Source organism: Dasypus novemcinctus, chromosome 2 (genome assembly GCF_030445035.2).
Source record: "Dasypus novemcinctus isolate mDasNov1 chromosome 2, mDasNov1.1.hap2, whole genome shotgun sequence".
NCBI lineage: Eukaryota > Metazoa > Chordata > Mammalia > Cingulata > Dasypodidae > Dasypus > Dasypus novemcinctus.
In genome coordinates this window covers 74,539,107-74,566,911 of record NC_080674.1, presented here as the reverse complement: position 1 = coordinate 74,566,911, position 27,805 = coordinate 74,539,107, and the positions used below count along the sequence as shown (strand labels likewise).

Genomic DNA, 27,805 nt, shown 5'->3' with positions numbered 1-27,805 from the left:
CAACAATGCTTAACAGGCTCAGACTCTGCATTAGAAAATCTCCCTCTGAGTGATGCAAAATATGACCATTACCAAAATATATCCACTTTAATTCTAGTGTCAGATTTAATGAGAAATTTGCACAGAGGGTCTTTCGCATAAGAGACCAAGTTATGAGATCGCATTCAGCATCACCCTAGGAAAAACAACTGCCCCAAACCATGAATAGAATAGATTTTTTTAAGCCATTGGGGGGAAAAAAATTACTACCTTCATTTTACAAGGAATTCCTGTGCTAAAGAAGATTAATGATCACAGTTACCTTGATAGAGCGTACAGTTACTGGAAAGGCAGTTAGAGGAACTGAAAGTGTTAAGGAGAAACTCATCAGGAGTTGTGCTTCTGGAGCTTCTGGTTTTATAGATCTTAATTAGAAGTCTATTGTCCTTTTCTGGCCCCTGCCAATCTTCACCCAAATCAGAGCCCACCAGCAGCAGAGAGATGGACCAAGGCTTTCCAAGGAGGCTGTGAACGCTGCCAAGTGAAATGTCAAGCACATTTCTGAGAGTCTGTTTAAGCTCCAAGGCCTATGCAGATGCTCTCACTGATGCTGGCTATGTTTGTGTTTATAGTTGAAGCTGTTATGTTAGAGACTGTAAAAACAAGCACTGACAATTACCCAGAAAGCCAGTTCCGACATTATCATGGTGTGGGGGGTTGGGAGGAGAAATGGTAAGGAGAGACTGGAAAAATGAAGCCGGGCATTTACCCTCAAATGGCCTTTCAGTCCATAGCAGTCCCCATCATTAAGTGTTTAGCTTAGGTTGCTGATAAGAAGTATACCTTTCTTTGGAGCTTTAACTCCTTTCCCCTTCACTGCTTCCTCCTATGAATAGCCAAACAACCCAAAATCAGCTGAGGAGGGATAAGAAAAGAATTTAGACAAACTCTTAGGTAAGTAAAAATGCAGGATCTTCCTAAACCTTCACTTTGTGGAGCGTGAGGACATTGGCCCTTGGGACAATTTATCTCTGGATTGTATGGGGACAGAGTGAAGTTGAGTCAGGCGCCTATGGGTAAAAGAGAAGTCATTGGGGGAAGAAGAGGTTGGGGACTCTTGCAGAAAGGAGGGCCAGTTCTCTAATGTAACCTTAGTATCTAGTAAAATTAGAAAAAGTATTATCTGATTTCCTCAACAAGTTCATCTTTGTCCTTGGGCAATTGTCTCTTAAAAGACTCTTGGCTGAAGGTAATATCTAAAACTTCTGACTTCTTGCTTTTCAAAGAATTTTATTGGTAGGAAGACCAGGATTCAGTTAATGGCATGTTGAAGTTTATCATCCATGAAACTTCTACAAAATTCCTGAACCATGGCACCCCTTCAAGTTACTTCACCCCAAATAATGTTCAATCATCAACTCGAAGCCATGGCTTTGAACTCACAAGCCAGAGGCAACAAAATGTAATGGAAACATGATCAGGTTCTAGTTCTAGTTCTATCAACCTTTTGATCTCAGATTTCCACAGACTTTGTTTATTCATGCATCCCTTCATTCAGTGAATATTGTTAAGCTCTTATGCCGAGCCCAGCCTCTTAGCAGGCTTTGGGCATCTCCCAGGGCACAGGGAGATGGCTATGAAAAGCTGAAGTAATAATGTCCCAGCTATTTGATTGTTGAGCATGCCCAAACCTGCCTTCTCCCTACCTCCAGCATCAGCATGTAAGTGCTATTAAGGGATATCATTAGCATAATTCATTTAGTTCTCACAGCAGCCCTGCAACACATAGTTATTACTGTCATCCCCATTTCATAGATAAGCAAACTTAACTCAGAAGCAAATTTGCAGGGTGGTACAATTCTAGGCAGTCCCATGCACCTGGCTTCTGTGTGCATGGGTGCTCTGAAGGGCACGGCTCCATAAGCTGTGAATGGTGCCCCTGGTGTGGTGCAAGTGTGTGGCCCTGGGGGCGAATCAGTAAGCAAACTTGAGTGTTTTGACTTTTCCACAGCTTTTTACTGCCTCTTTCACCCTTGATGGGGGGATTCCTGTGCATCAGAGACCATCAGGAAAGAATGAGGCAAACTTAGGGTGGGCCCCTCAAGCCCCATGTCAATCACAAAGTTGTTCTGGAATCTCATGCCCTGCCTCCTGCTTTTTTTTTTCTTTTCCATTCTCCACAAAGCTCTAAGTGGTAGATGAGGATATCAGAGTTGATAAAGAAAATAAAGTAGAAGAGCACTTAAATTCTTACCTTGTAAGTCAGCATTTTATCAATTTATTCCATACAGTGCCCCAAAGCTTCCTTCTGGAACCCTCTGTTCGAATAAACCTCTTCAGATGGTTCCCAGGTCCCCTTTGGTTTCTTGGGCTTGGTATAGAGTAGGCAGATATCCACTTAACCATTTGACCAAAGCCTGTGTTGTTTCATGGTGCAGGTGGTACAGAATTGAGAGGGAATAAGGAGGCATCTAATTGCACTCTAAGTAGACCCTATCGTCCCAGTGTAGCACTAAACATTCCTCAATGGCCTGGCTTTATATGCAGCTCCATGACCAGAGGAGAGAGAAAGGAATTTCCCTATTTTCCCACCACTTGCACAAGAGTGCTCAAAAGGAGCAGAGAGATAGGCGTGTTCTTGCAGGTGACCTTTATCTAGAGGGGAGGAACCTGGTCTACGGTGGCTCCAAATGTGCTTTCCAGTGTTCTCTCTCCCATTTCTCAAGTCTGGATCTTTGCTAGGGCTGCCCTTTTGGTTTGGCCTGTTCCCCATTCTCTCTCTACTTATCATTCAAGCTTCAAGCATTTCCTGCTTCAGGATTCCCTCCACTCCACACACTGCAAGCCCACAGCAAGCTGTATGTCTCGACGTCGTTGTTCTTACCTCTCTACAATAGGATTCTCTATTCATGTGTTTGTCTTCTCCAACAGCTAGAAGGTTTATTCACCTTTATTTTGTTCCCAAAAGATTGCTTTAGCAGGAGGTCAATAAATGTCTACTGAATAGACATTTACTATTTATCCTACTTGGAGGTTTAGAAATGCAAATAATTTGAAAGCTAACCTTATAAAACCTAGTCTTATGAATAGCCACTTCTAGGCATTTCAATTCTCTCCCTATTAACTGTTTCTGCCTACTAGAGGCAACCTGCTTAAGAACTGGGGCCAGGTTAAGCAATTACTAAAATATTTTAATGATATATTAATAGCTAGTAAATATTGAGTGATTACTCTTCTCTGGCCTAGCACATTACCTATATCAATCTTTAATCCTTGCAGCAACTCTATGAGGTAATCATCCTTGTTTTATAGGTGAGGAAAATGAGGCATAGAGAGCTGAAGGAACTTGTCAAGGACACAGCCAGTAAGTGGCAGAGCTGGCTCCCAGCCATGCCCTCAACCGCTAAGCTTTACAGACTCACAATGATAAAGAGAGATGGCTTGAACCTTGATAACCTCAGGTTGATTTCTAGGACACAGGAAGGAATACATATTCCTTTTTACTTCTTTATCTGCAGTCACTTGTTTTCTTCATGCTTTCCTTCACCTTACATATAACTCCTATACGCATGCACACATACACACACCACCCCTACATGTTGTTGACTTCAGCAAGTGTTTCTACCCTTTTCTGAATGAACAGAGCTCCAATTGTACGTGGACTGGGAAGTGTTGCATGACTCCAGTAATTACGCAGTCCTGGTGAAATACAGAGTAACTTAGTCTTGGTCTGTAAATGAGATGGTGCATAAATCCACGAACTCTGGAAGGGACAGGAAAAAACCATGCTTTTCTTTCCATGACAAATCTCGAAAGGGATGAATGCTTTCTCTAAGTTCTTAACTTGGTGGGGAAAGTAGCTCCTTTGGGGGAAACTTATTTATGATCCTGGGAAATAGGGTAGTCTTCTCTTGAGATTTGTGAATTTATGTTGGAGCCACAGAGTAACTCTCTCCTGAGAGCTGACCTCTTTACATAGAGGGGGCAAACAGAAAAGGAAGAACTTACCAAGAAAGCTTTCAAATTTAATTATATTCAGTAGAAAAGTCATAATAGTAAAATAAGAAAATTATCAAGAGGAACCTATGAAGGTAGTTTCTGTACTCTGTAGATAAGTGCAAACTTTAAGCCAAATCTGAATATTAATTTGGGGAAGGGGCTCTCTGCCTTTAATTTTTTCTATTTTTAAAAGAATGAGAAAAAATGCAGCACACATCCCAGGGATGATGGTCAGGAAGGAGATCTGTTCTAATAAAAACCTGTATCTCAAAAGATGCTAGAGCTTCCCCAGAGTGGCTCCATGACACCAGTTGTACAGGGCTTGAAAATCAACCGAGCACACATTATTAAAGAAGCCAATAAGGACTTGAACATTCATACTTTTCACTCTTTCCATATCTGCTGTCAGGACGAGAAAGATATAAATGTAACAAGGATTTGGGCTGAAATATCTATATAATCTTCATTCAAGGTATACTGCGCTCTAGCAGGGACTGTACTAGAGAGAAAAGGAAGACAGATTCTTCTTTCTAGATGTCCTTAGAAATGGGAGATGCAGCTTATAATTTAGGAGTTCTATTTGCAGCTCAAATAATCAACTAGATTTTTAAAAAATTATATCCATTCTGTGAAAAGACTAGTTACTGAACTTTTTAATATGACCAAAATGGCCAGAAGCAGCAAGAGTCAGGAAAGAGGTGCCCAAAAGAGACTTCCTAAAAACTAATATTTGATATCCTTAAGTGAAAATATAATGTAGGTATACAACTTACAACTTTAAGTAGGGAAAAAAAAGGGGGATCTGGGTGAATTTTCCCCCCATCACATCTCCTTCCTAGTGTTTCAATTTTGGGCGAAATATGTAATTTTTCTGTGGCCCAACATTTAATATTAAAGTTACAACGTAAAATAGTGAGGTAAAAGATATTTATTGACACTGACCAAAATATATACAAATATTTCTGAAGAACGAGATGAAGACATTTCCTAGTATATTTCCTCACACAGAGATCCACAGTACTCTGAAGGCAGGCGTGCCCTTTTCCTTTGTGTAAAAGAGTATACAGGCAGCAAGCTTCACAGAGAGTTTTGTTTTCCCTTAAAGAACTGCAGGAAGGTTTCTTCTATTGAGCAGTGTGGTTGGCGCTGCCGGGTGCCAGCAAGGACAGGGCCAGCTGACAGGTGAAGGCTCAAGAGGAGCTTCACTGCTTCCATCAAAATTGACTTGCTGGTGTCTCCGGGCCTCTGCTGATGTTGGGATGACAGAAGATGCTGAACTGACTTGAAAGCCCATCACCACTGGACCCAAGAAACCATGTCCGCAAAGCCAGTAGCTCGGGTCCCAAGAGTGTTAGGGCTCTGTCTCTAGCGTAGTTATCTCCAGGTCAGACAGGTGGTTGGGACACATTTAAATGGAGACTGAAAGGTCGCCAGAAGCGCCCCTTCTGATGCCCCAAAGAGAAATTAGCACACAAAAGCTATCCTTTCCCATACATCTCTCAGCCTTTAGGGCCCTGAAGCCACTCTCAATTATCAGTTGCTGTGACTATGAAAAATATGATTATAAATGTCACACTTTAAATCCAAGTGGCTTCATCTAGGTCTTGAGAGGCATTTTGAAATTCAAGATGATCCCAGTCGAAAATGTAATGTGGAATTTTATTCTAGTCAAAAAAAACTTTTAAAACACTTCTCATTCAAGTTGATTTCTCCTCCAGAAATCTGAAATTAAGTGTGATAAGTTAAAGATTCTAAAAACAGAACTGCTTTCAATAATTTAATTATTAGACTCATGCCAAAAAATGAACTTGCATGAAATATTAAATATTACTCTTAAGGCAATTTGGACACAGACAATTACACACACATCGGGAAAGGAGAACGAGGACAGGTTTCTCTTGAAAGTGCCAGTGTTCTGTTTTGTTTGGAAAAATGACAACAACACACAATTAGAGGTAAACAATATTTTCTTCAGCTCCATCGCCAGTGTCCCCGTCTTGTCTTGTCCCTGTAGGTGCATTTAGTTTTGCTTCTGCTGGAAGCATCGGCAGCTGAGGGCACCGTGTTTCTGACTCGCCGGGGGTTGGGAACTCAGTCGGTGAGGCATCCAAACCTGCAACAAACACACGCATAGTTACAGACAGTCAGCGTGGGCCCCAAAGGCAGGTGACACTGCTTCTCAGAGAACACAAGCTCTCTCAGGTTGGGAAATGCAGTGCCCAGAAAGTCACAAAAACAGGGCCGAGTCCAGCAAGAAAGGATCAAAGAGGATATCTGACAACTTAATCAATATCATTAAAATGTGTTTGGTCTTGTATGCAAACTTCTCCTGTGGCTAAAAGCTAACTTCACAAAACCCTGCTAGGGAAATGTCAAATGAATAAAGACCTGTCTGCATTAATAGGGCTGTTAGAACACCTACCTCTGAGAAAGGGGAACCCATTTATTTTTTCACAATGGGTTCAAGACCTTCCTTAGAAATACAGAAGGTACTCTAGCTCCAAGAAACCATATTTGCATATGCATAGCACCTCCCCTTGGCGTACTGTAAAGTCAAGCATTGATTTCAAGACTCAGATAATGTATCTCAGACTTTACTGATGTGGGCAAGAAGTGGAGAGAAAAGTCGAAGGATGAAGCAGACTTTCCAGGCTCAACATTTCTCAAATCTGTTAACACTACACGAATTACTTAGCAAGAGCAGCCATGTTCTTAGGGAAAAATCGTTCCATTATCAACTATGACTGCCCTTTTTTCTGGTTACCTAGCAACAGCAGGGCACTGTCTCTTCTCCCTTTTCCTGGTAAAGCCCTCTAAGACTATGGTTTAAAGGGAAGACAAAGAGACGTTTTGAAATGAAGAAAAGAAAGATACTTGCTGCAAATCCTTTTCTTTGCACGTGTTCCTTTGACCCTCTTTGCTAAGTATGGCAAAATTACAAATAACCAACTCCTGTCAGGGCAAATCGAGGTGGGAATGAGACAGCCCTGGGGCCCACCTACTCATTTTTCCATCATTAACAAGAGGTTGTTATAACCCTTGCCACATTTTCTTCAAAGCTGCTATGATTTAGATGGATATACATAACTGCTGGCATTCTAATGATAAAAATGCCCGTGACTTTTGCCCTCCTGACAAGGAGGGTACTTGGTTGCTATAGAAGGGAGGAAGCAAGGCTTGGCTGGAATGAAGGGTAAAATGTCCTCAGCAGGCTCCAATACAGGGTGTGTAGTAGCCTCTCTTGTGCCTCATTCTGTCACCTCCTCCAATAGCAGGCAAGACCAGTAAGGGAGAAGCGGCCAGGGCTACAGGTGGTGACAGAGGTCACCTGGAGGAGCAGTGCCCAAAGTGAAACTGTGCCGGTGAAGCTAAGAAGGCCCTGGCTGGGTGCGCAGAAGAGGCGAGGAGGTTGCGCTCCACAGCTCTGCTCAAATGTCTAGGCCATCTCTTATCCTTCACATGCTGATAAGGCACAAAGAAAAAAATCCATCTACATGGGGTGATTTCTGCTGACTCCACTGACCTCAATTCCAAATCTTGTATCTCCAGTTCTAGGGAACTCCCTGACCACTGAAAGCGTAACGAGTGAAGATGCCCATAACTGCCACCGTTTATCGAGCACCTTCTCTGGACACAGGAACTGTTCCTGGTCTTTTACATTCACCATCTTTTCAAAATGTTATTACGCACACTTTACAGATTGGGACACTGAGGATCAGGATAGCTAAATTCCTTGGCTAATGTCATGCAGCCAGGAAGTAATGGAATCTAGACGTGAACCCAGAGGACCATCCTCACGTGGGGACACCCTGCCTGTCTGATAACATTCTCCTGATTCTCATTTCTCATTGTATTGAAAATGGCCTGACCATTTCTGAACTAAGAGACCCTGGATGTCTGATACCTATTGTCCTATAAGTACCACAACGTGAAGAGTCACTTACCAACAACAGAAAAGACAAGACTTTCTGGGCCCCTGAAAACCAACACAGCAATTGTTAGAGAATTAGTGCCTTCCTTCTTTAATCAGACAAAAACAAAAATTCCCAGGCCATGATTCCACTATTACAGCAAGACTTAAAAATCAAGCTATCATGCTCTCTACACTATTTTACACAGGGGAAGACAACGTATCCCCATGTGCAGTCACAACACACTTTCACACTTTCAAATCTTCGTCTCAGACATAGAATGAATATAGGCATTTCACCTCTAAAAAAATTCCCAGTTAAACTCTTGACATTTAATATTATATAACTTAAAAAAAAAACAAAACTAAAAAACCTCTGTCTAAAAGACACAGATAGGTTGGAGAATAGTTCACCTAAGCCACTACAATGCCACCTCCCAGTCAACCGAAGGCTCAGCCAGGGTCCAGGAAATACTACTTAGAGAATGAAAAATCATCCATTGAATGAGGCAGCTAGGACCTGATTGCTGACAAATTTGATGGTACTAGTTATGCTGGAAGCCCTTCGTACACACAAGTTTCCTTCTTCTGGGTGTGGAACGTAGTCAAGAGCCCCAGATGCTGGTGAGTTAAGGTCCCTGAGAAAAACTCCTTAATGGCTTTGAGAGTTGTCCAAAAAGAGCCAAAGAACCAACCAACTATCAGATTTTTTTATGTTAAGTAAATTTGTAGACTTTAGTTCAGGATGATAAAGAACCAAGAATGAATGAGGAGGAAAATATTTTTAAGTTTTGTTCAAATAACCAGGACTTTTTCAAACAAGAATAAAAATACAAGAGAAAAACATTTCTAGGTGAGAGCTTGCCAGGCTCCAAGGCGAATGGCCTAGTCCATGACTCCAGATGTAACACTGAATGTCATTTTGGTGTGTGTCACCTGACGGGAACTCATTTCCTTCTCCGTGTTCCTTCTTGGTTTCCTCCTGAACTATGGAGGCAAGGTCAAACAGTCTGTCTTTGAAATTAGAATCTGTTCCATGAATTCTGATTTTATTACTCCATTTTTGCCCTGAAAGAACTCCAACCCAGCAATTGTATATTTCTCAAGGCCAGCCACCTTTTTCTGCACTTTTTACTCCAGAGAGTAAGATCATCACATAGAACTCCAAACTGAAAAAACATTTGTTAACATAAGAGCTCACTGATTCAGAAAGCAGAGTTCCTGGGGAGTAAACTTAATCATCCAATTTCATTTGTGATCAAAATGCCTGTAAATTGATGGGCCTAAAATTAGAACTACCTCATTTTTTTAATAAGGAAAGAACTATTAATACAGTCAGAGTTTGATTAACTAAAAACCAAACACTATTATGGTAAAACAAAACTTCAAATGACAAAGAACCTTTCAGCCAAGAGTCTCAAATCAATTTTCCCCTTAACTGACGTAAAAGAAATAAATTGGCCCCTACCATATCCCTGAGAACTAAATCGTGTGTATTATTAACCTTAAAATAAGGACAAAATAAGCGGACACAAACAAGAGCCCCAATATTTGGCCAAGCCAAATGAAATAAAATCTTGGTTCAGGGTTATATCTACTCCATAAATGAGCTAACTACTTAAAACTTCATCCTCCACAAGAAATGTCCTTGTTCACATTATGAGGACCAATTTGGAGTCTAAATCAGTCTTGTAAAGAAGATTTGAAAAATGATATATATCCATATTGCAACTGGCATAATTTCATCTCTTTTGTAGGTAAGTGGGGCAGAAAACATCCAGCCCCCCAGGGATATGCATTGCACAGATCATCACTATCCAGAAGCAGTTCTCCAAGCCTATTTCTGACCTTAATTGCAACTTGCTAGCTGCATTTGAGTATACCATTATCATACATTTCTCTGCTTGCCCACTTTTGGAAATTCAAATTCAAACAATGGAAAGAATCTGAGGTCCAGGATGACCTACAAACATATTAATCACCACCTGAAAAGCTGACACCTGGAAGGAAGTAAAATCATCCATCCTTCTCTGCATTGACTCACCATCATTATATTCTCTTGAGCCAGTTGGATAATTGGCTATTTTCAAGACCACACAATAAATTCAATGTGTAAAATGCAACCATGTGCCAAATTAAAAATGAATATAGTGCTTCCTAAACTGGAAGTCAATGAGATCTTTATAAACAGTAAGGTAAAATGTAACCTTGGACAAATCATTGCGTGTCTCTGGGCTCCAGTTTATGAAGGACTGAACTAAAATCATTGTTAAGGCCTCAAACTTCTCATAGTATATGAGAATTTTTATATTTGCATTTTGGCTCAGTGACTCACCAAATAATTATCTAGACGTGAAAATAATGAATGCAGTTTTCAATTACTTTATGTTCAAGAAATAGAATTAAATTCATCACCTTAAATTTCATTTAAAATTATATTCTTAGTGTAAATGCCACTTGTCCCAATTTTCTTAACAGCACATATTGGTGGTGGGTCCATATGCAATCCTCAAAGGACGGAATTAGGAAATCTAACTGATGAGTGAGAGAGAATGTTCTCAATCAGAATCTGCACTTGATCTCACCTCTTGTGAACAACTAACTTAAGAGCAACCTGTCATAAAGAACAAGTTGGTGACAAGTGGAAAAGTCTTGTCTATCATTTAAAAATACCCTTCACCCATATGCTTTTTCCTGAAGAGGAAAGCGTTTTAAATCCCGATGATTTTTAAATGAAAATTTTATTTAAATTCAAAGGCACAGAACCATGAGTACAACTTTGATCATAAACATCAACCGTCAAGGGCTGAGTTGTGCTCAGCAGTGTCCTCAGTCCAGGCACTCAGAAGCCCAGAGCTGCAAAAAGCATGTTTAGTCTAACGTAGGGATCACTGATGACGCACTGTTCGCCCCTCCCTGTGTCTTATCGCACTCCAAACTCCCCCACGAAGGTCACAGAACAGAACTCCGTGTCTTCTGGTCCTTGGCTCTGTTCTTGATTACTTTAATCAAGCATCTGACTTGTATACTTCTCATTATCATATTCCTTGTGCATGTTCCTAAAACAAAAATTCACACTTTCCTAGAATAACTCTACCTAAATTTTTTAAAAAAAGATTTTATCATAAATGTTTTAACTCTACAAAATTAGCTGTATTCCCCATTTGATGATCAGTTCATGCTTAAGCTCTGAAACATTTAAAAATCGTTTCCTGGTGGCATTACTAGAAATCACTATTTTTTCCTCAGGAGAACTAAAGCACATCATTTTCGTTCTAATATAAAACATTTAATGTACAGAGCTCAAGATTCTTCAGCAAAGGAAAATTGGTCTCTGTCCCTAATTTTGCTCAACTCTATTTTTCAAGTGAGCCACAAACAGGATGTGAGCCTCTGGCATGAAAACCAACCTGGAGTTGACATCTGAGGCAAACAATCTAAATTAGTTGCCACGATTCCCTTTCCCATCCCTCATGTACCAATACCGCACCTGAAATAAAACAACTGCTGTGCTCTGAGTTGTGTGAATGTGTCTGTGTGTGTGTGTGGAATGCAGGTATAAATTTATAAAATAAGAAAGCAAACCACTGCAATATTTTTAAAGTTGTAACTTTTAAAGAAGATTTTTATGTTATCAGTAATTAAATATTTGGAAAATCTATAAGAGATGCTGACAAGAAACACATAATTGGAGTAACCAGCAGAATGAAGATGCAAGGACCTTAACAAGGCATGATCTGATACACCGAACATCTCTGCTGGCTGAACTTCGATATGCTCTCACACGTATCTTTCTCCCAAGAAGTGAGCAGCTGCTGAAGAGTGGTGCCATTATCATCATCAAGCCCCACAGGAGTACGGGGCAAGTGCTCCTACCTTCCCCTCTTCCTTGAGATGCATTTCAAAGCATGTTTCCCTAAAGAGTATACTCATCGATAGTAATGTTCAAAGAATACAGTGGTCAAATAAATTGCTAAAACTCTGGGTTAAGTTTCTTTATTGACAGATTCCTCAGATGTGTACCATAAATTTCCAAGAGGGAAGCACAGTATGCATTATCCCCCAAACTCATTTAACCAGGAGATTTTCTCAGCATGCCGTGAAGTGCTGTGTTCTATATAACACACATTGGGGAATAATGCACAAAAGAACTAGAAATCTACTTAGAGACTAGAAAAGAGACAATAAAAAAATGTCCAAGATGCCAGAATAAACCAGGAGTGAAGCACTGAAAATAGGTGAGGTTTTCCAAATCAGAAGCTCCTAGGTCTATACCTCAGAGTAACCAAGGAGTTGATAGACTATGATCGTTTTGTAAACCCTACTGAAATAATGGGCTCAGGCAACAATCACAATGGCTGTTAAAACCGTTAGGATAGGAGCTGATGGGGAACTTTGGACTGACTGGATCAGGTTGATAATGTTGAACTCATAGTTCAATCTTATTATCACTAAGATACAAGCAGACATTCCATGCCACAGGATGGGATGCAACAGAAACTGAACATCATCTATAAAGATTTTTTTTCATGTCACTAAATAAAATCTGCTTTTAATCAAACATCAATTCCCAATGACCAGTTTGCAGGAAATAAAGAGGCAGAAGAATATGTTAAATGACTGACACCGTGGGGAAAGCAATCAACAAAATCCAGAATGTGGGAAATTCTTCAGGAAAAAAAAAAAAGGCCTAGTCTTTTCAACAAATAAAATGTAAGATTAATTTTTTTAAAAAAAGGAGAGGAACTTGAAATTAAAAGAGTTAAGCAATACACCTACCAAATGCAATCTTTAAATTATTTGGATCTCAATTCAAACAAACCAACAGGGAAAAAAAGAGACATTAATGAGTCATTCTGAGAAATTAAAATACTAAAGTACTGACCACATGATGTTAAGTACCAATTGCTGATTTTTTGGTCTGATAATGATATTGCAGTTTTAGGTTGGTACTTGTTAAAGCTGGGTATAGGTACATGTGTTCATTAAATGATTCTATTTGGGTATATGTTTGAAAATTTACATAAATTTTTCAAATCCATAGCCTTCCAAATATATGAACAAAATTTTAAAGGGTCCTATATTATTCCAACAGTGTAATTGCTATATTTCAGATATAAATGGGCCTCCTCTGGAGGCCAAGTGTGTTTCAATCAATTTTAAAGCAACTGTATGACAAGTCATTGGCAAGTACCATATGTGGGTTTATACCTATTTAGAAAGGTACACAAATAGTGTGAACTATGCTATAAAATGGATAAGGTTCATTTGACTTTATAGCTTTGCATAGAATATGAGACAGTTTAAGGTACAGACTTTTCACTTGCCTAGAAAAATCTAATAACATCTCCTAGCTGAAACATAATTCAGAAAATATCTCATTTTATAGCCTGGGTGTATTTGTCCATAGCAATGAATTGATAAGTTTCTCTTGGAATATGGATTCTTATTTTTTAGTGTGAGTTTATTTAAAGCTAAAAAGTAACATTTAAGAAATAGGAAATAACAGAAGTACTTCTAGTCCAATAGTATCAAAATAAATTTCAGATTATAATAGTAGTTGTCAATACCCACTGTTGAATGAATGAATGAGTATTTTACCTGACTCAAAAATTCTATCTGCTCTAATTAGAGCCAAGGGAAATCATCAATTTGGGATTTTAAAGTTTAGAAAGTATCTTAAAATTTCATTTAGTCTAATCATTGTCTTCTTTGCAGAATCAAACTGAAAATGCAGTTGCGATAGAACTTCATTACAGGGTTTCTCCTTTTAAGCCACTGTTTGACCTTGGGTACTAATCATCATATATAGAACTTTTTTTCTTGTGTGTAAACATCAACCCTTGGACTAGATAGCAGTTCTCAGTCTTTTTTCTCAGCACAACACTAGGGATGATATTCATCTGCAGAGAGCAAAATTCCCCGGGTTTACCAAAATTATAGGCTGTGGGAAGCAGATGTGGCTTAAGGGACTGGGCTTCTGCCTACCACATAGGAGGTCCCAGGATTGGTTCCTGGTGCCACCTGGAGAAGGTAAGCTGGCACAGAGGGCAGACTCAGCAAGCTGATGCAACAAGATGATGCAACATGAAACATGAGAAGGAAAGACAATGAGAGACACAACAAACCAGGGAGCTGAGGTAACTCAGGTGATTGAGTGCCTCTCTTTCACATGGGAGGTCCTGGGTTCAGTTCCCAGTATTTCCTAAAGAGAAGATGAGCAGACACAGAGAGCACAAAGCAAATGAATAGTGAGAGCAACAGTTGACTGCAAAGAACAGGGGGATGGGGAAAAGAGGATAAATAAATTAAAACAATCTTTAAAAAAATTATAGGCTGCGACATTGATAACATCAGCAATAGATTATTAGCAATTTCTGAGTTACAGCAGTAAATTCAAGCCCTTCTCCCCATAGAAAACTATATCAGGATGCAAATGAGGGAGAGAATTGTTACTATGAGGACATATTTGAATAAGTTTTCTCTAATTTACAATATACATATTAAACTTTACTATCCTACAAATTTTATTAGTTTCCTTGTTATTTCTAACAACATTGGACCTCTTCTCAAAACTGACCAAAACAGATGAAGTTGCAAAAATCCTTGAACTGAAAGGTTTTTCAGGTTTCTTACAATACCAACTTTTTTATATTCCTATAAAAATACCTATAAAACTTTTCTTCTAAATAGGTTTCATGTCTTCATTTATTTTAAGGTATTTTGGGGGAGTTCCTTAAATATATATAGCAGGTTTGTGGAAAGTCTTTAAAATTACAAAACCAGCATGAATGTTTGCATGCTTACTAAATGCCAGGCACTGTTCTATGTACTTTGCATATCTCTCTCTTTTAATTTAATTCTCACACCAACCCAGAACAGGAGGTATCCTGTGGAATATGAAAGAGGAAACCTAAAATAGACACAGCAACAAACCTAACTTGGAGAAAACAGAACACAACTCAGGATCACAGGATGCTGAAGAAAACTTCCAAAAACCATCATTGCTGGCTTCAAAGAGGTATATAAAAGACCGTTGGGGAGCAGATGTGGCTCAAGCAGTTGTGTGCCTACCTCCCACATGAGAGGTCTTGGGTTTGTTTCCTTGTGCCTCCTAAAGAAAACAAACAACAAGGAGATACAATGAGCAGACAACAAGCAAAATCAAACAAGCAGGGAGTGGATTTGGCTCAGCAGTTGAGTGCCTGCCTCCCACATGGGAGGTCCCAGGGGTTTCTCAGTGCCTCCTAAGGAAAAAAAAACAGACAACAAGCAAAAACAATGAGCAGACAATGAGCAAAAAACAATAAGCAGACAATAAACAAAAACAAACAAACAAACAGATGAGGGAGCCAACTCAGGGGAGCTGATATGGCTCAGTGGTTGAGAGTCAGCCTCCTGCATACGAGGTGCAGGGTTCAATCCCCAGTTCTGGTATCCAAAACAACAGCAACAAAAACAACAACAAAACTATAAAAAAAGTATATATATAAAAAAAACCTTTCAGTCACAAAACAAGAATAAAATTCCATAAAATGTTAAGAATCAGAAAAGGACAATCTCTTGGAAATTAAAATTATGATAGCTGAATTTTTAAAAAAATTAATGGACTAGGAGGAGGTTAAGGAAAAGAAATTCTCCCATGAAATAGAACAAAACAATGAAGGAATGGAAAGAGAAGAAAAGCAGAAAAACCAGAGGGTTGATCTAAGAGGTCCAACTTTCAACTAAAAAGTTTCTGTTAAGAAAAAATGGGAGGGAAGCAATTTTAAAAAGAAGAAAAAGAAAATTTCCCAGAATTGAAATAGGTTTCCAAATTGAAAGTGCCGAATAACCAGGAAAAAAGAAAAGTAATTTTTAACAGTAGGCCACATTAAGACATAGCATCATAAAATTCATACAAGAAGGGATAAAAAAACTAAGTTTCCAGAGAGCCAGAACAGGTGGCAAAGCATCAGGAATCGGAATGGCCTCAGATTCTCAATGACAATTCTAGAAAGTGGAAGAATCAAATCTTTCGAAGTTATAAAGGAAAATAATTTTTAACTGGAACTCTAAGCCCAGAAAAATTATAAACCCAGTTTAAGACTAGCATAAATAAATGAAATGAAAAAGGATATTTCAACTAATCTGAAAAAATTACTTTCATTACACCTGAAGATACGCTCTACCAGAAAGGGAATAAAATATAAAAAAAGAAATATTGGATATAGGATACAGAGATTCCCAAACACGGAAGATCTGAAGAGACACCCCAGGCTGACAACTATTAGAAGGGGAGAATATATGCTCCTAAAGGAGAAATCTCTAGGAAAGAAAAGGAAATCGGCAGATTTTGGATATACTAAGTACACATAAAATAATATTGATAAGTTATTGAGCAAGGTATAATAGTTTTGGAGGAAAAAATAGTGGCAGGTAGGGGAAAACTACACAAATGAAAAATTAAGGCAATTATGAATGCCAGGAAAAATTTACAGTCCCACAACAAATTTAATCATGGTATACTCATTGGTTAAGCATTAAATATTTATAATGGCCTAATAATGCCTGTACCAAATAATGATTTAACCAAAAACAGAATCCTCTCTTGTTAGAAGGATGGAGGTTGAGGTATAAGAGAGTTAAGGTCTCATCTACAACAATAAGTATACAGATAGCTTCCAAACTACGAAATTAATGCATAGCAGAAATCTGCATTTTTAAATACCGAAAGAAACAGCATTGAAAGGGACTACTTCTAGACATACATGGCGACCAAGCTACTGATTTGCCTGGTCACCCTGGAACTAGCACAGGAGGAGGAAACATGCCTACCTAGGGGCCGCTGTTTCTTCTTATAAGCCTCGTAGTAATATTTAATCTATATAAACATATTCTTGATAAAACAGAAATGAGTTTCATGATTAATATTTTAAAATTAAAATACACAAGCCGAGACCCTACCCCATACCTGAAAATATGTATTTTGATATATGTTCTTCCCTATCATGGAAAGCTGTTACTTTCCTAGGAACCTCTGCTGATTAATAAGAGAAAATCTACAACCTGAGGTCAGATTTAATTTTTTTGTCTTTTCAAGGGGATTTTTTATAAACCTAAAGTAAGAAATTACATATAAATTAAAACCACTAGGGAACATTTCACAACTCTCTCTCTCGCACACATGCCTAACACTTGCTGTGGGAAGCATCAACACTAGTAAGTCAGTGTCAGAGTCACAGTCCTTTCTCTCAACTGTGCCTTTTGGGATTGGGATGACACTTTGGGAATAGGAATGTTTAACAGATGGCTAAAGCCTCAGTAGAACAGAAACAGAGTCAATGACACTTAATAGCTTCTATACTTGCAGATCGTTTCCTTGTGAAAGAACTCAGCACTTACGAATGTCCTTTTCCAATCTTAAAGTGCAAGAGTCCACACATAATTGTAAATACAACTTCTCTATAAAGTACAAAATATATTGAGTCCATTGAAAAATAATTGACTTGTATGTATAATTAAGAGAAGATATTTTTGAAATTCCAAAATCTGTTGTGAGATATACAAGATTTTTGCGAACAAGCAATTCACAGAATAGGGAAACTAAAAGGCCAAAAAGCATTAAAAGATATTAAATCTCACTGGTAATCAAAGAAGTATGAACAGAAAGAATAAGCTACTATTTCATACCCATAATTTTGGCAAGCAATTGGAAGCTTAACAATGCTAAGTGTTGGTGAGGATCTGAAGAAACTAGAACTCTTGTGTACTGCTGGTGTAATATTGTGTAAGTCATATTCCTATAACTTCTGGTTTTTACACTCCAAATAAATTCATTTATGCTTAAGGAGACATTCATATATAATGATATTCACTGAGCATAATTTGGAATAGGGAAAAATTGTAAACATCCTAATTGTTCATTAGTAGGACAATACATATGCTGTTGTTTATTCATTATTCATATAGAATAGTAAGTAGTAGTTTGAAAAGAACTATTTAGTGTTACATGTATGAATATGCACATTGAGTGGGAAAAAAGTTTCAAGAAGACATATATATATATACACTCACACACAGTAAATTGCTACTCATGTAAATGTTAAAAATATGATATATTATTTATGAATACATACACATGTAGCAATAGCTAAAATATACTGTGGAAATAATAACACCAATTTTAGGATATTGGTTAACTGAGTAGAGAAGGAGGGAAAAGATTAAAGGGAGGGTTTGTAGCTTTATCTGTAACGTATTTCTTTTTAAAAAGAAAGAAAGCAAAGAGATACCTGAAGTAAAGATGGCAGAATATTAACATTTGTTACATGAGTGGCTATTAAACTTTATATTTTTCTGTAAGTTGGAAATGTTTCACAATTAAAACTTTCTTATTAAAAATGCATTCTTCCAATACACAATAACCAATTGCAACGTGTAGTCTTTATTTAGATCTTCAGTCAAAAAACAAGTGTAAAAAGTGTATACACACACACACAGAGAAATAAATGAAACATGAAAGAATTGGAAATTTAAATCCTGTATGTGGATATTATAGAATTATGGGTAATTTTTTCCTAGTGATAATGGTTAAAATAAGAGTGTTCTTATCTTTTAAAGATATATACTAAAATATGTACGGATAAATGTTTATGGATGATTTTTAGAATTTAATTCAAAATAAAAAGGGTGTGTATGTGGGGGATCTAGTGAAACACCACTGGCCATGAAGTTGCTAATTTTCTGAAGTTGAGTGATGGGTACATGAGTGGTGGTTATACTGCTCTGTTATATTTGTATATGCTTGAAGTTGTCCATAATAATTCAGGTAGACTAGAAACATGTCAATTCCTGTTTTTAAATAATTGAGATAAAATAAGATATTCAAACCTTAGAATCCCTGGGAAGAAGCAGGGACAACTTTTTAAGAGTGTGCTGAATTAAATGGCATGTAGGTTTTCCCGCAACAAGGAAAAGGGTGGTATTTGCAGGGCAATGGATTCCTCTTAAGGATCTAGAGACGAGGGACTTCAATGTACCATGGAAATAAAGCCAAGTTTCTGGAATTCCCCTGCCTTGTGACCCCACCCACACTACAAGAGTTATGACTCTCATTTTGCTGAGGGAAGAAGAATCAAATTCATTTCCCTGCCATTGAATAGGCAGGAAATCAACCTAGGAATTTTAATGCTACATTTACTTCTTACTGGTTCAGTAAAGGGAAAAACAGCTGTCAAAATTCTTGAGATACAGCATTTTTCTTTAAATCAGAATGAAGAATGCAATTAGATCAAAACCCACACAAGCTAATTATGACTGCCTGCCTCTTAATAATTCTGTCATTACCAGACTAAAAATTTGGTATTCAATTCTTTAAAGGTCTGCATGTGTGCTTTTTCCTCCTGATCAACTACAAAATTATGAGAAACCAAAGAACTTAAATGTTTATTCTGAGAAATTGCTATTAACAATTTTCAGAGCAATATAAAACATTTTTTTCTTTTTAAACATGAGAAGCATTCTTTCTGGAATTCTTACTTACTTGTTTGAAATTAGATTTGCTGAGAAACCAAACCCTGAAATATCTTTTCTAACTCTAGCCTTGAGTTTGTTGTTCAAAATGATTTTAAAATTATAACATAATTTGTTTTGCTCAAAGCAGACTTTCACTCCCTTGGGTACTCTTTTTCACATTTATGTTTGTTGTCAGCATAAAGATCACTAAATTGCATTTCTGGAAATTAAACTTAAAATAATTTTAGAAATTTGACCATTAGAAAATTAAAGAGTTTGCAGAACAGAACCAAAACAAGAACTCTAAACTACCAAAACAGCAGGCAAAAGAGAATATATAAGTCACAGTTTAAATTGCTCTATCCCTTGGAGCTATCTCTCCCTATAGAGAATGATTTAAAATTGCCTCCTGCATACAAATGTCATATGGATCTACTCAAACTGTTAATATTTGTGCTTCCTGACACATGACCTGTGACTAACACCAGAGCCTAAAGGCTAGCTAATGTCTCTTTAATTATACAGCAGGTGACATGAATTCCCAAAGTTGCACTATATCTTCATTTTAGACAGATCTCTTTCTTCTGTAAACTGTTTTCAAAAAAGGAACCATAACATTACCATATAGTTTAATGTTTCTTTAGTGTAAGCAGCCACAAAGAGCAAGAATCATGGAGAGCAGCCTCAGCTCCTTCCTTAGTGATCAGCCATCCCTCTTCTTCCACTAAGTGTGCTGTCTTCAAGAAGCCTATTATATGACAGGGGAGGAAGATGTGGGCACAGACAGCTACAATAAAGGCCATAAGTCATGCTGAACAACTAGATGAATACTCTCCACAGGTGGACCCCTCATCAAAGATCCTCCAGAGAGAGCACTGAAGGTTTTAGAAATGAGAAAGCACCTGAAGAGAGCTTTGCAGGATGACCAGGATGTCAACAGGAAGAGACAGCCTCAAGCAGGATGTATTCCAGATGGAGTGTGCCACTATTGCAGAGGGAAGGAAATGCTAACTTCATCAAGAAGGAAGAACTGTCCAGTTACGCTGAAATGTGTATTCATGCAAGGGTGAACCAAGACACGCAAAGGGGGGAAGGCAGGAAAAGTAGGTTGTGGAGGGCCTTGAATGGGTATAATGGGTGTTTTAACTGTAGGAGATGAGTTTGGCTTCTACTGGCGATTAGGACCCTTCTAGGGTCCCATGTGAGCCTACATACCTGGCCTCACCCACACACACTGTCCGCTGGAAACGAGAGGTAGGTCCAGGGGAAGGGAGAGAAGGGGGCTGAATTCCCTCCTGCTTTTTGACATAATAAACTCACACCAAGCCAATAAAATTTTGATCCCTTTGACGGACAAGGCATCCATTTTTTATTGTTGGTTAGTAGAGGGTGTGTCAAAATGAAAAAATGGTTTGTGTTTCTTATTCATCCTTTCATTCATTCAATAAACACTGAGTGTTTAGGTTGTGCCCTATACTGAGCAAGGCACCAGGGGAACCAAGTTGCACAAGACCTGGTCTCAGCATACAGGAGGTTTATAGATAGTACCATCACTTTGGAAAACTGCTTCACAGTTTCTTAAAGTTTAATAGGCAATCTATCCTATGGTCAAAGCAATTTTATTCCTAGTTATTTATCCAAGAGCAGTAAAAATGTAATTTACAAAAAGCCCTGTATAAGAAGGTTCACAGCAGCTTTATTCTTAACAGCCAAAAACCAGAAACAAGTCAGGTGGCCATCAATGGAAGAATGGTTAAGTCAACTGTAGTCCATTCATCAACAGAAGACCACTTAGCAATAAAAAAAGGACCAGCTACGATGTACATGGATGCATCTCACAAACAATGCTGAAAGAAGGTGGGCACAAAAAGGCACATACTGATCTCATTCATTCCAGAATAAGCAAAATTAACTAGTTGATGGAAATCAGATGAGTGATTGGTACTGGGGGTAGTGCTTTATGGGGAAGAGGTTAAGGGAGTTTTCTGGAGTGATGGAAATGTTCTGTGTCAATATTCTTTCAACAAAACTGATTAATAGTAGATTTACTTTCTGAGCATTTCACTGTATGTAAATTATATCTCAATATATAAAGTAGCTTAGAGACTAAAGGAAAAACAAGTGAGAAAATATTGTGGCGAGTAACATAAAGGTCTGTGGGGCACTACAGATTCATGCACACTCTGACCCATTCTGGGTAGGCTTCTGGAAAGGGATGCCTTGGAGTTCATTCTGGAAACAAGTGTAAGAGGGACCCAGGCTAGGAGTCAAGGGTGGAGGAGACGGTATTGCTGACAGAAGAAATAACATGCACAAAAGACAGATGGGCCTGACCTTTCATACAACTGCAAGAACTTCTTGTGGCCTCACCAGAGGATGAGCAAGGGGGTATAGTATGAGATAAAGCTGAGAGATGAGAGCCCAGATCAAGCCTTTAGGCCCAGGCACATAGCCTCCTGTGCTGCATGAGGGATGAGTAACTTTCAGCACTTGGTGGTATGAATAAATCCACGAATAATGACCTAGAAACAGCCCTCTAAGAAGACTCGGCATGACGTTTATCCACAGCCCAAATGCTGGCCTGGGAGCTAAAAATGTTCTATCTTAAATTCATCATGTTGGACTTGGTTTTCAAATTACAAAACCCATGAATGAAATCATGTTGGGATACGTCATTTGGAATTGAACTGCTCCCAAAGGAGAAAAAATGTATTTGATAGGTGTGCTACATGCAATGATGATGTCAACACCCACTTACATCAGTGTTTTTTCCCAAGTGTGCTTTAATGAAGAGTAGTCCTTCAAGATCCTGGAGGAGAGGAGGTTTGGGGTTAAATAAGTTTGGGGAGTGTCACTTTTGGAGATTCATAGTGCATATGAGCATAATAAAAGTTAAGAAAAAGTAGTATAGTCTCTAAACCAACATTTCCCAAGTTATCTGATTATAGGAACTGGTAGAAAATTCAACAAAACATGTCCCTAAATCTGCATTCCAGTTCCATTTATAAATAGGGCCCTTTGAAGATATATTATCAGATAAGGTGTGCATTCTTTTGTGAACAGGATTTTCTAAGATCCTATTTAGGTATGGCTAAACTGCATCAGTGTGGGCGTTAGTCCATATTATTGGACACCTTATTAAAAAGTCAGAAGTCAAAGGAAGAAACCAGAAGAGCAGGCTCAAGGAGAGAGAGTGCACAAGCCACAGAATCCCAAAGATTGCAGCAAGCCAGTGCCAGAACACTACAAACTTCAGGGAGAAGGCATGGCCTCACCAACACCTTGAGTTTGGACTTCAAGTCTTCAAAACCATGAGCCAATAAATTCTTGTTGTTTAAGCCAACCCATCGTGTGGTAGTTGTCATAGCAGCTCTGGAAAACTAAGAAAGAACCTTTTAATCATATCACGCTTAATAACAGCCAGTAGAAAAGTGGAACATTTTTTGAGCAGTGCCCAAGGGAGATATTCTTTCAGGTCATCAGAGTAACAATTTTGTGAACAATGGCTCAAGTGACTGAGGTACTTTCTAATGACTTACTCCTAATAGTGATACTGATAACACTACATTTATTGAATGCTTACAAAGTTCTGTGAATTGTATAAAGATTGTCATATATCGGGAAACGGACTTTGGCCCAGTGGTTAGGGCGTCCGTCTACCATATGGGAGGTCCGCGGTTCAAACCCCGGGCCTCCTTGACCCGTGTGGAGCTGGCCATGCGCAGTGCTGATGCGCGCAAGGAGTGCCGTGCCACGCAAGGGTGTCCCCTGCGTGGGGGAGCCCCACGCGCAAGGAGTGCGCCCGTGAGGAAAGCTGCCCAGCGTGAAAAGAAAGAGCAGCCTGCCCAGGAATGGCGCCGCCCACACTTCCCGTGCCGCTGACGACAACAGAAGCGGACAAAGAAACAAGACGCAGCAAATAGACACCAAGAACAGACAACCAGGGGAGGGGGGGAAATTAAATAAATAAATAAATCTTTTAGGAAAAAAAAAAAAAGATTGTCATATATCAACCTCACACCACATAAAAGTGATACTATCAAAAGTCCAATTTTATAGATGAGGAAACTGAGATACACTGGGTGAGCTTAAACACTTGCCCAAGATCTCATAGGTAATAAAAATAAAAGCTGGAATATAAACTTGGACATAATTTCCAAGCTTTCTATCTTAATCACTATGCCAGTCTGCTATCTCCATTGTTTAACAGCAATCAAGTGCATTCATTCCTCCATCCATTCATTTATTCATTTATTCATTCATTCAAGTCCCTCACATAAAAGTACTGGAAAAAAACACCTAAGTTCCATTATATTGGAAAATTATGTATATAGTCTATTTTCTCTGAATCTTGGTAGTGGTGTATATGTGAATTCTTTATCTTATCACCCCTGAATGACAGGGGGGAATCATATCACTTACTTTCCTCATAGAAATATGTCTGATTAGGTTCTTGGTCATTCTGGTCAAAAGTGGTATTGCTAAGCAGGTTTTAACTCCAGTGTTTTTTCTGTCAATGTTGATTTAGTCATTTAATCAAGCCCCTAATGAAATGCATTTCCTGAAATTTTCCTGAACTATACATCCTCAAATTTAATCCATGGTTGCTCTAAAAACACTTAAAAAAAATTATCACCAGAAGTACTATTAGGTTTGCTTGAAAAAAATTAATATTTTACATTTAAGCCCACCTTGATTTACAAAAAAAAAAGAATTTAATTGTGCTCCTATACCAGAGTGAAAAACTGGATCTTTTAAATAGTAGGTAAGAGAATGAATCTAAAATATAAAGGAGAAATTTTTAATTTACTGGCAGTAGCATTTGAAAAATTCATCCATGTTCTTACCAAGGGCAATGATAATTTCTTCTAGTAAGATACTTTAAAAAAAAAATTCATATTTAGAGGTACTGGGTATTGAACTCAGGACCTTGTACATGAGTTGCAGGTGCTCAACACTGAGCTACACCCATTTCTCATCTAGTAAGATCCTTTTAACACGATTTTAAACAGTACTTTACTTGCTCCCAGGCTCATGCAGCCCACATTTAGGCTTTTCCCTCTTGTTCGTTAAGTCATCCAACTCATAGCCAGCTCAGAGCAGAGAGAGCTCATAAAACATGAATTAATTATCTGATTTCTCACAATGGTTTACTTCAGAGTGCTTGTTCAGCATAAATTAACTAAAAAAAAAAAAATTATATGTGTGTATTTGAGTGGAGTACCCAAAAAGAAAGCTAACCACCCCCTCTTGCAGAATACTTGAATTCTCCTTCCAAGGGGGCTATGATTCCAGTCCACATTCCCAGGGGAGACATCAATATACAACTGTACTTTCTCATTTTGGAGTCTGAGTGCAAAATATGGTCTCATTACAAGCTCACTAACAGACCATCACATTTTGGCCAAAACATTTATTATGCTTTTTCCCTCCAAGCTAGTGCTGATGAAAGGTAGTTTGCATATGCAAAACTTTGTGAGTATATTTTAGGGCTCAGACTGAACAGAAGCATAAGCATCTAAAAATAAAGAATAAGCTCTATGTGTTTACACTCTTTCATGCCAATCTGGATAAATTAACAAGTAATCAAAAACAGTACAACTTTTTGGTAGAAATAAATTCATCAAGAGTTGAAGGCTTGACACATTGGAAGTAATACAGGCCCAATGTTAATCAGATGGAATATATATTAAGCTCCCATATCCTTGTTATAAGAACATTCCAAAAACAGAACCATATGAAAATGAGTGAAGATAGCACAATATATATACATCCAAGGATTTAGGCTTGAGAATATTTAATATCTCCATACTTACTATACTAAAATAAGAAAAAAAATCCATCACAGCTAAACAGTTAACAGCAAGGGCACATTCAAAAAGGCAAGAAGAATATAAACCTGAGATCCTGAGCATGCAGGGTCTTTGGCGAAGACAAGGATGTGAAGTCTCCTTGATTTCCAACATCACACTATCCCGCCTTCTGCCATCTGCCTCTGAGCAAGTATGGGTGTTATTCTCAGGACAGAAACATGCTTCCTTTCTGAATCATTCCTACAGAGACTCCCAAAAACATGGCCTATTACAGTTGATCGTGATTGCCCTGAATTCGGGGGAAAAGGAAAACCATAGCCCTTTTTTCAGTAATCCAGAGGAAAACGGAATTCCTCCCAACTAAATGACCAGTGTATAATGAATGAGGTTAATACTTACAGAGTTCTATGCCGACAACACAGTAAAGCGCACAAACATCTTTAAGAAATGGGACATAAAACTCAGAATTCATGAGGAACAGCTGAGGTTTCGGAGGACATGCTAGAAAACGGAAAATAAAATTGCCTCCCCATTTGGAGTTTCACATGAAGGGGTTTTTGAGCATGAAATTCCTGTTTTTCCACTTCTTGTGGATTTATGAGTCTCTTCAAGTATAGTTTCCTTATTGTGGTGTTAGTACATTCTGGATGATTAATTGATTGCAAATCACTGCACACAATACCCAGATCACTGGTAGGAAGCAGGTCATTAAATAAAATTAAAACTGCCAACGTTTTGCTTGTAAATGTTTCTTCCAAAGCCTTACGGCACCATTCCTAAAAAATGGCTTCAATTCATTGGAGAAGCAGAGAGAACCTCCTATATTTCTGGTGGATGATCCAAATATTCTATACTTAAAATCCAGCACAATATGTTTTAGGAAGAAAAGGCTGTAGTGTAATGAAATTTGTAGAAAGAGAGAGCTGTAGAAAAGAGTCACCATGAAAATAATTAAATTTTACGCAAGCCTTACTGTAAAACTTTTCAGCAAATGGCTCAGAGGCCCACCCTGCACAACTGGAAGCTTGGGAAGCCTACATTTTCCCTTAGGTAAATCTTCAAACCAAGCATTAACATTTCAAATCAAATTGAATTAATATCTTAACCAGAAAGACAATGGATACCATAGCTCCTTATCCAAGGAAACTCAACAGTGATTTATCATGGCAAATTAAGATATCCACAGATCAGACCTAAGGGGCAGGCATATTTGTTATCTGGCCCAAGGTCTGAACAGAAAGACAGAGCAGGACTTGTCCTCCAAAAGGCTGAGAACACACAGGAAACGTTTCAGTCAATTAGTCAAGCATAAAGCAAAAGGATTTATTTCTCACAATTCCCGCACACTTAATTTTAGTCAGTATGTGATACTTCAAGCAATGCTTTAAGGCTAACAAGCAGAAGACTGTGCCAGGGAAATTGGTTCATATCCTAGTTGTGGTTTAATTAAACAAATACTAATTGTGTTGCTTGGGGTGATAGATACACTGGACTGTTCAATAGGATTTGCAGAAGAAAAAAGAGTTCAAGAAAGTGCTTCATTGATATTGAGCTGGTCACCCATGTTTACTTTATTGATGTTCAGGCTACTTTATGATTAAAGAAAGAAATATGTCAGTGAACAAATAAGCTAATTGCTATTGATATAATAATTAAATGATAAATTGTTGATATGCCATCTTCCTAAATGACAATAATAGGTTCATTTCATTTCTACCTCTTTAGAAGAAATTAAAGCATTCTGCAGAAAGCACATTTTAAAGTTTTAAGTTTTCATTCACTACATCTGGTTATATGGGGTTACACAGATAATGTTCTAAATGGAAAAATAACTCACATATTCTCTATAATTAATTGTATAAAAAGTACATACGCTGAACTGAAAAACAGTATTTCACATTGGTAAACAATTCAGCTCAACGTTAATGAAGAGGAAGAAAAATCTGCAAGTTTTAAAGGCTGCCACCTGGAACACAGGAAGATATTAAAGGCAGGCGATCTTGCCACTACCTCGGCATTTTAAGAATGCCATCTAACATACGCCGATCTTACAAAAGGTTTTGAAACTCAACTCTACCCAGCCAGCAAGCTTGAGGCACTGTCTGCTCTACCTGTACTAACTAACCCCTACCACATTCTGCCTCTCATATCTTTTCTCAACTTCATTCAATGCCTCAATAAAGAGTCAAGCTGTGTGGCCCAACCTCTCAGTTACTCTCATTTCTATTACAGAGAATAGCCCTCACTTCCTTCAGGCATTTAATAAATAGTTACCAAATGTGCATTATATGCCAACCACTGAGCATGTGACAGAGCAATGAACAAACAAGACACACGAAGTTCCTCACCTCCACGAAGCTTACTCTACAGTGGGGCAGATAATCATCAGGTAAATTATGATACAAAATTAATTCCTATGATTGCAAGTGATAATAAGAGGTGTTTCCTTATGATCCTGAACCTTAATTTTTATCAGTTTATTCTGGACTAACAAGGGCTAATGATTCAAGATAAAAACTCAGAAAGAGATTGAGGTCAGAAACCAGAACACAATTTTTGAATTTCAAGTGAGAAACGGTATAAACCAGAATACTCACGTGGCACAGGG

At 38.2% G+C, this 27,805-nt stretch overlaps 1 protein-coding gene across 3 annotated transcripts in view; it reads right to left on the bottom strand.

The window, feature by feature from the left end:
- Positions 1 to 4,888: 4,888 nt before the first annotated feature.
- ARHGEF28 (Rho guanine nucleotide exchange factor 28) overlaps positions 4,889 to 27,805 on the bottom strand; it is a 346,092-nt gene continuing 323,175 nt past the window's right edge. For all 3 annotated transcript variants that reach the window (XM_058310148.2, XM_058310153.2, XM_012523181.3), the window contains one exon: positions 4,889 to 6,091. In XM_058310148.2, coding sequence (XP_058166131.1) covers positions 5,928 to 6,091 — 164 coding nt within the window. In that variant the 3' untranslated portion in view covers positions 4,889 to 5,927. The remainder of the gene's footprint in view (positions 6,092 to 27,805) is intronic.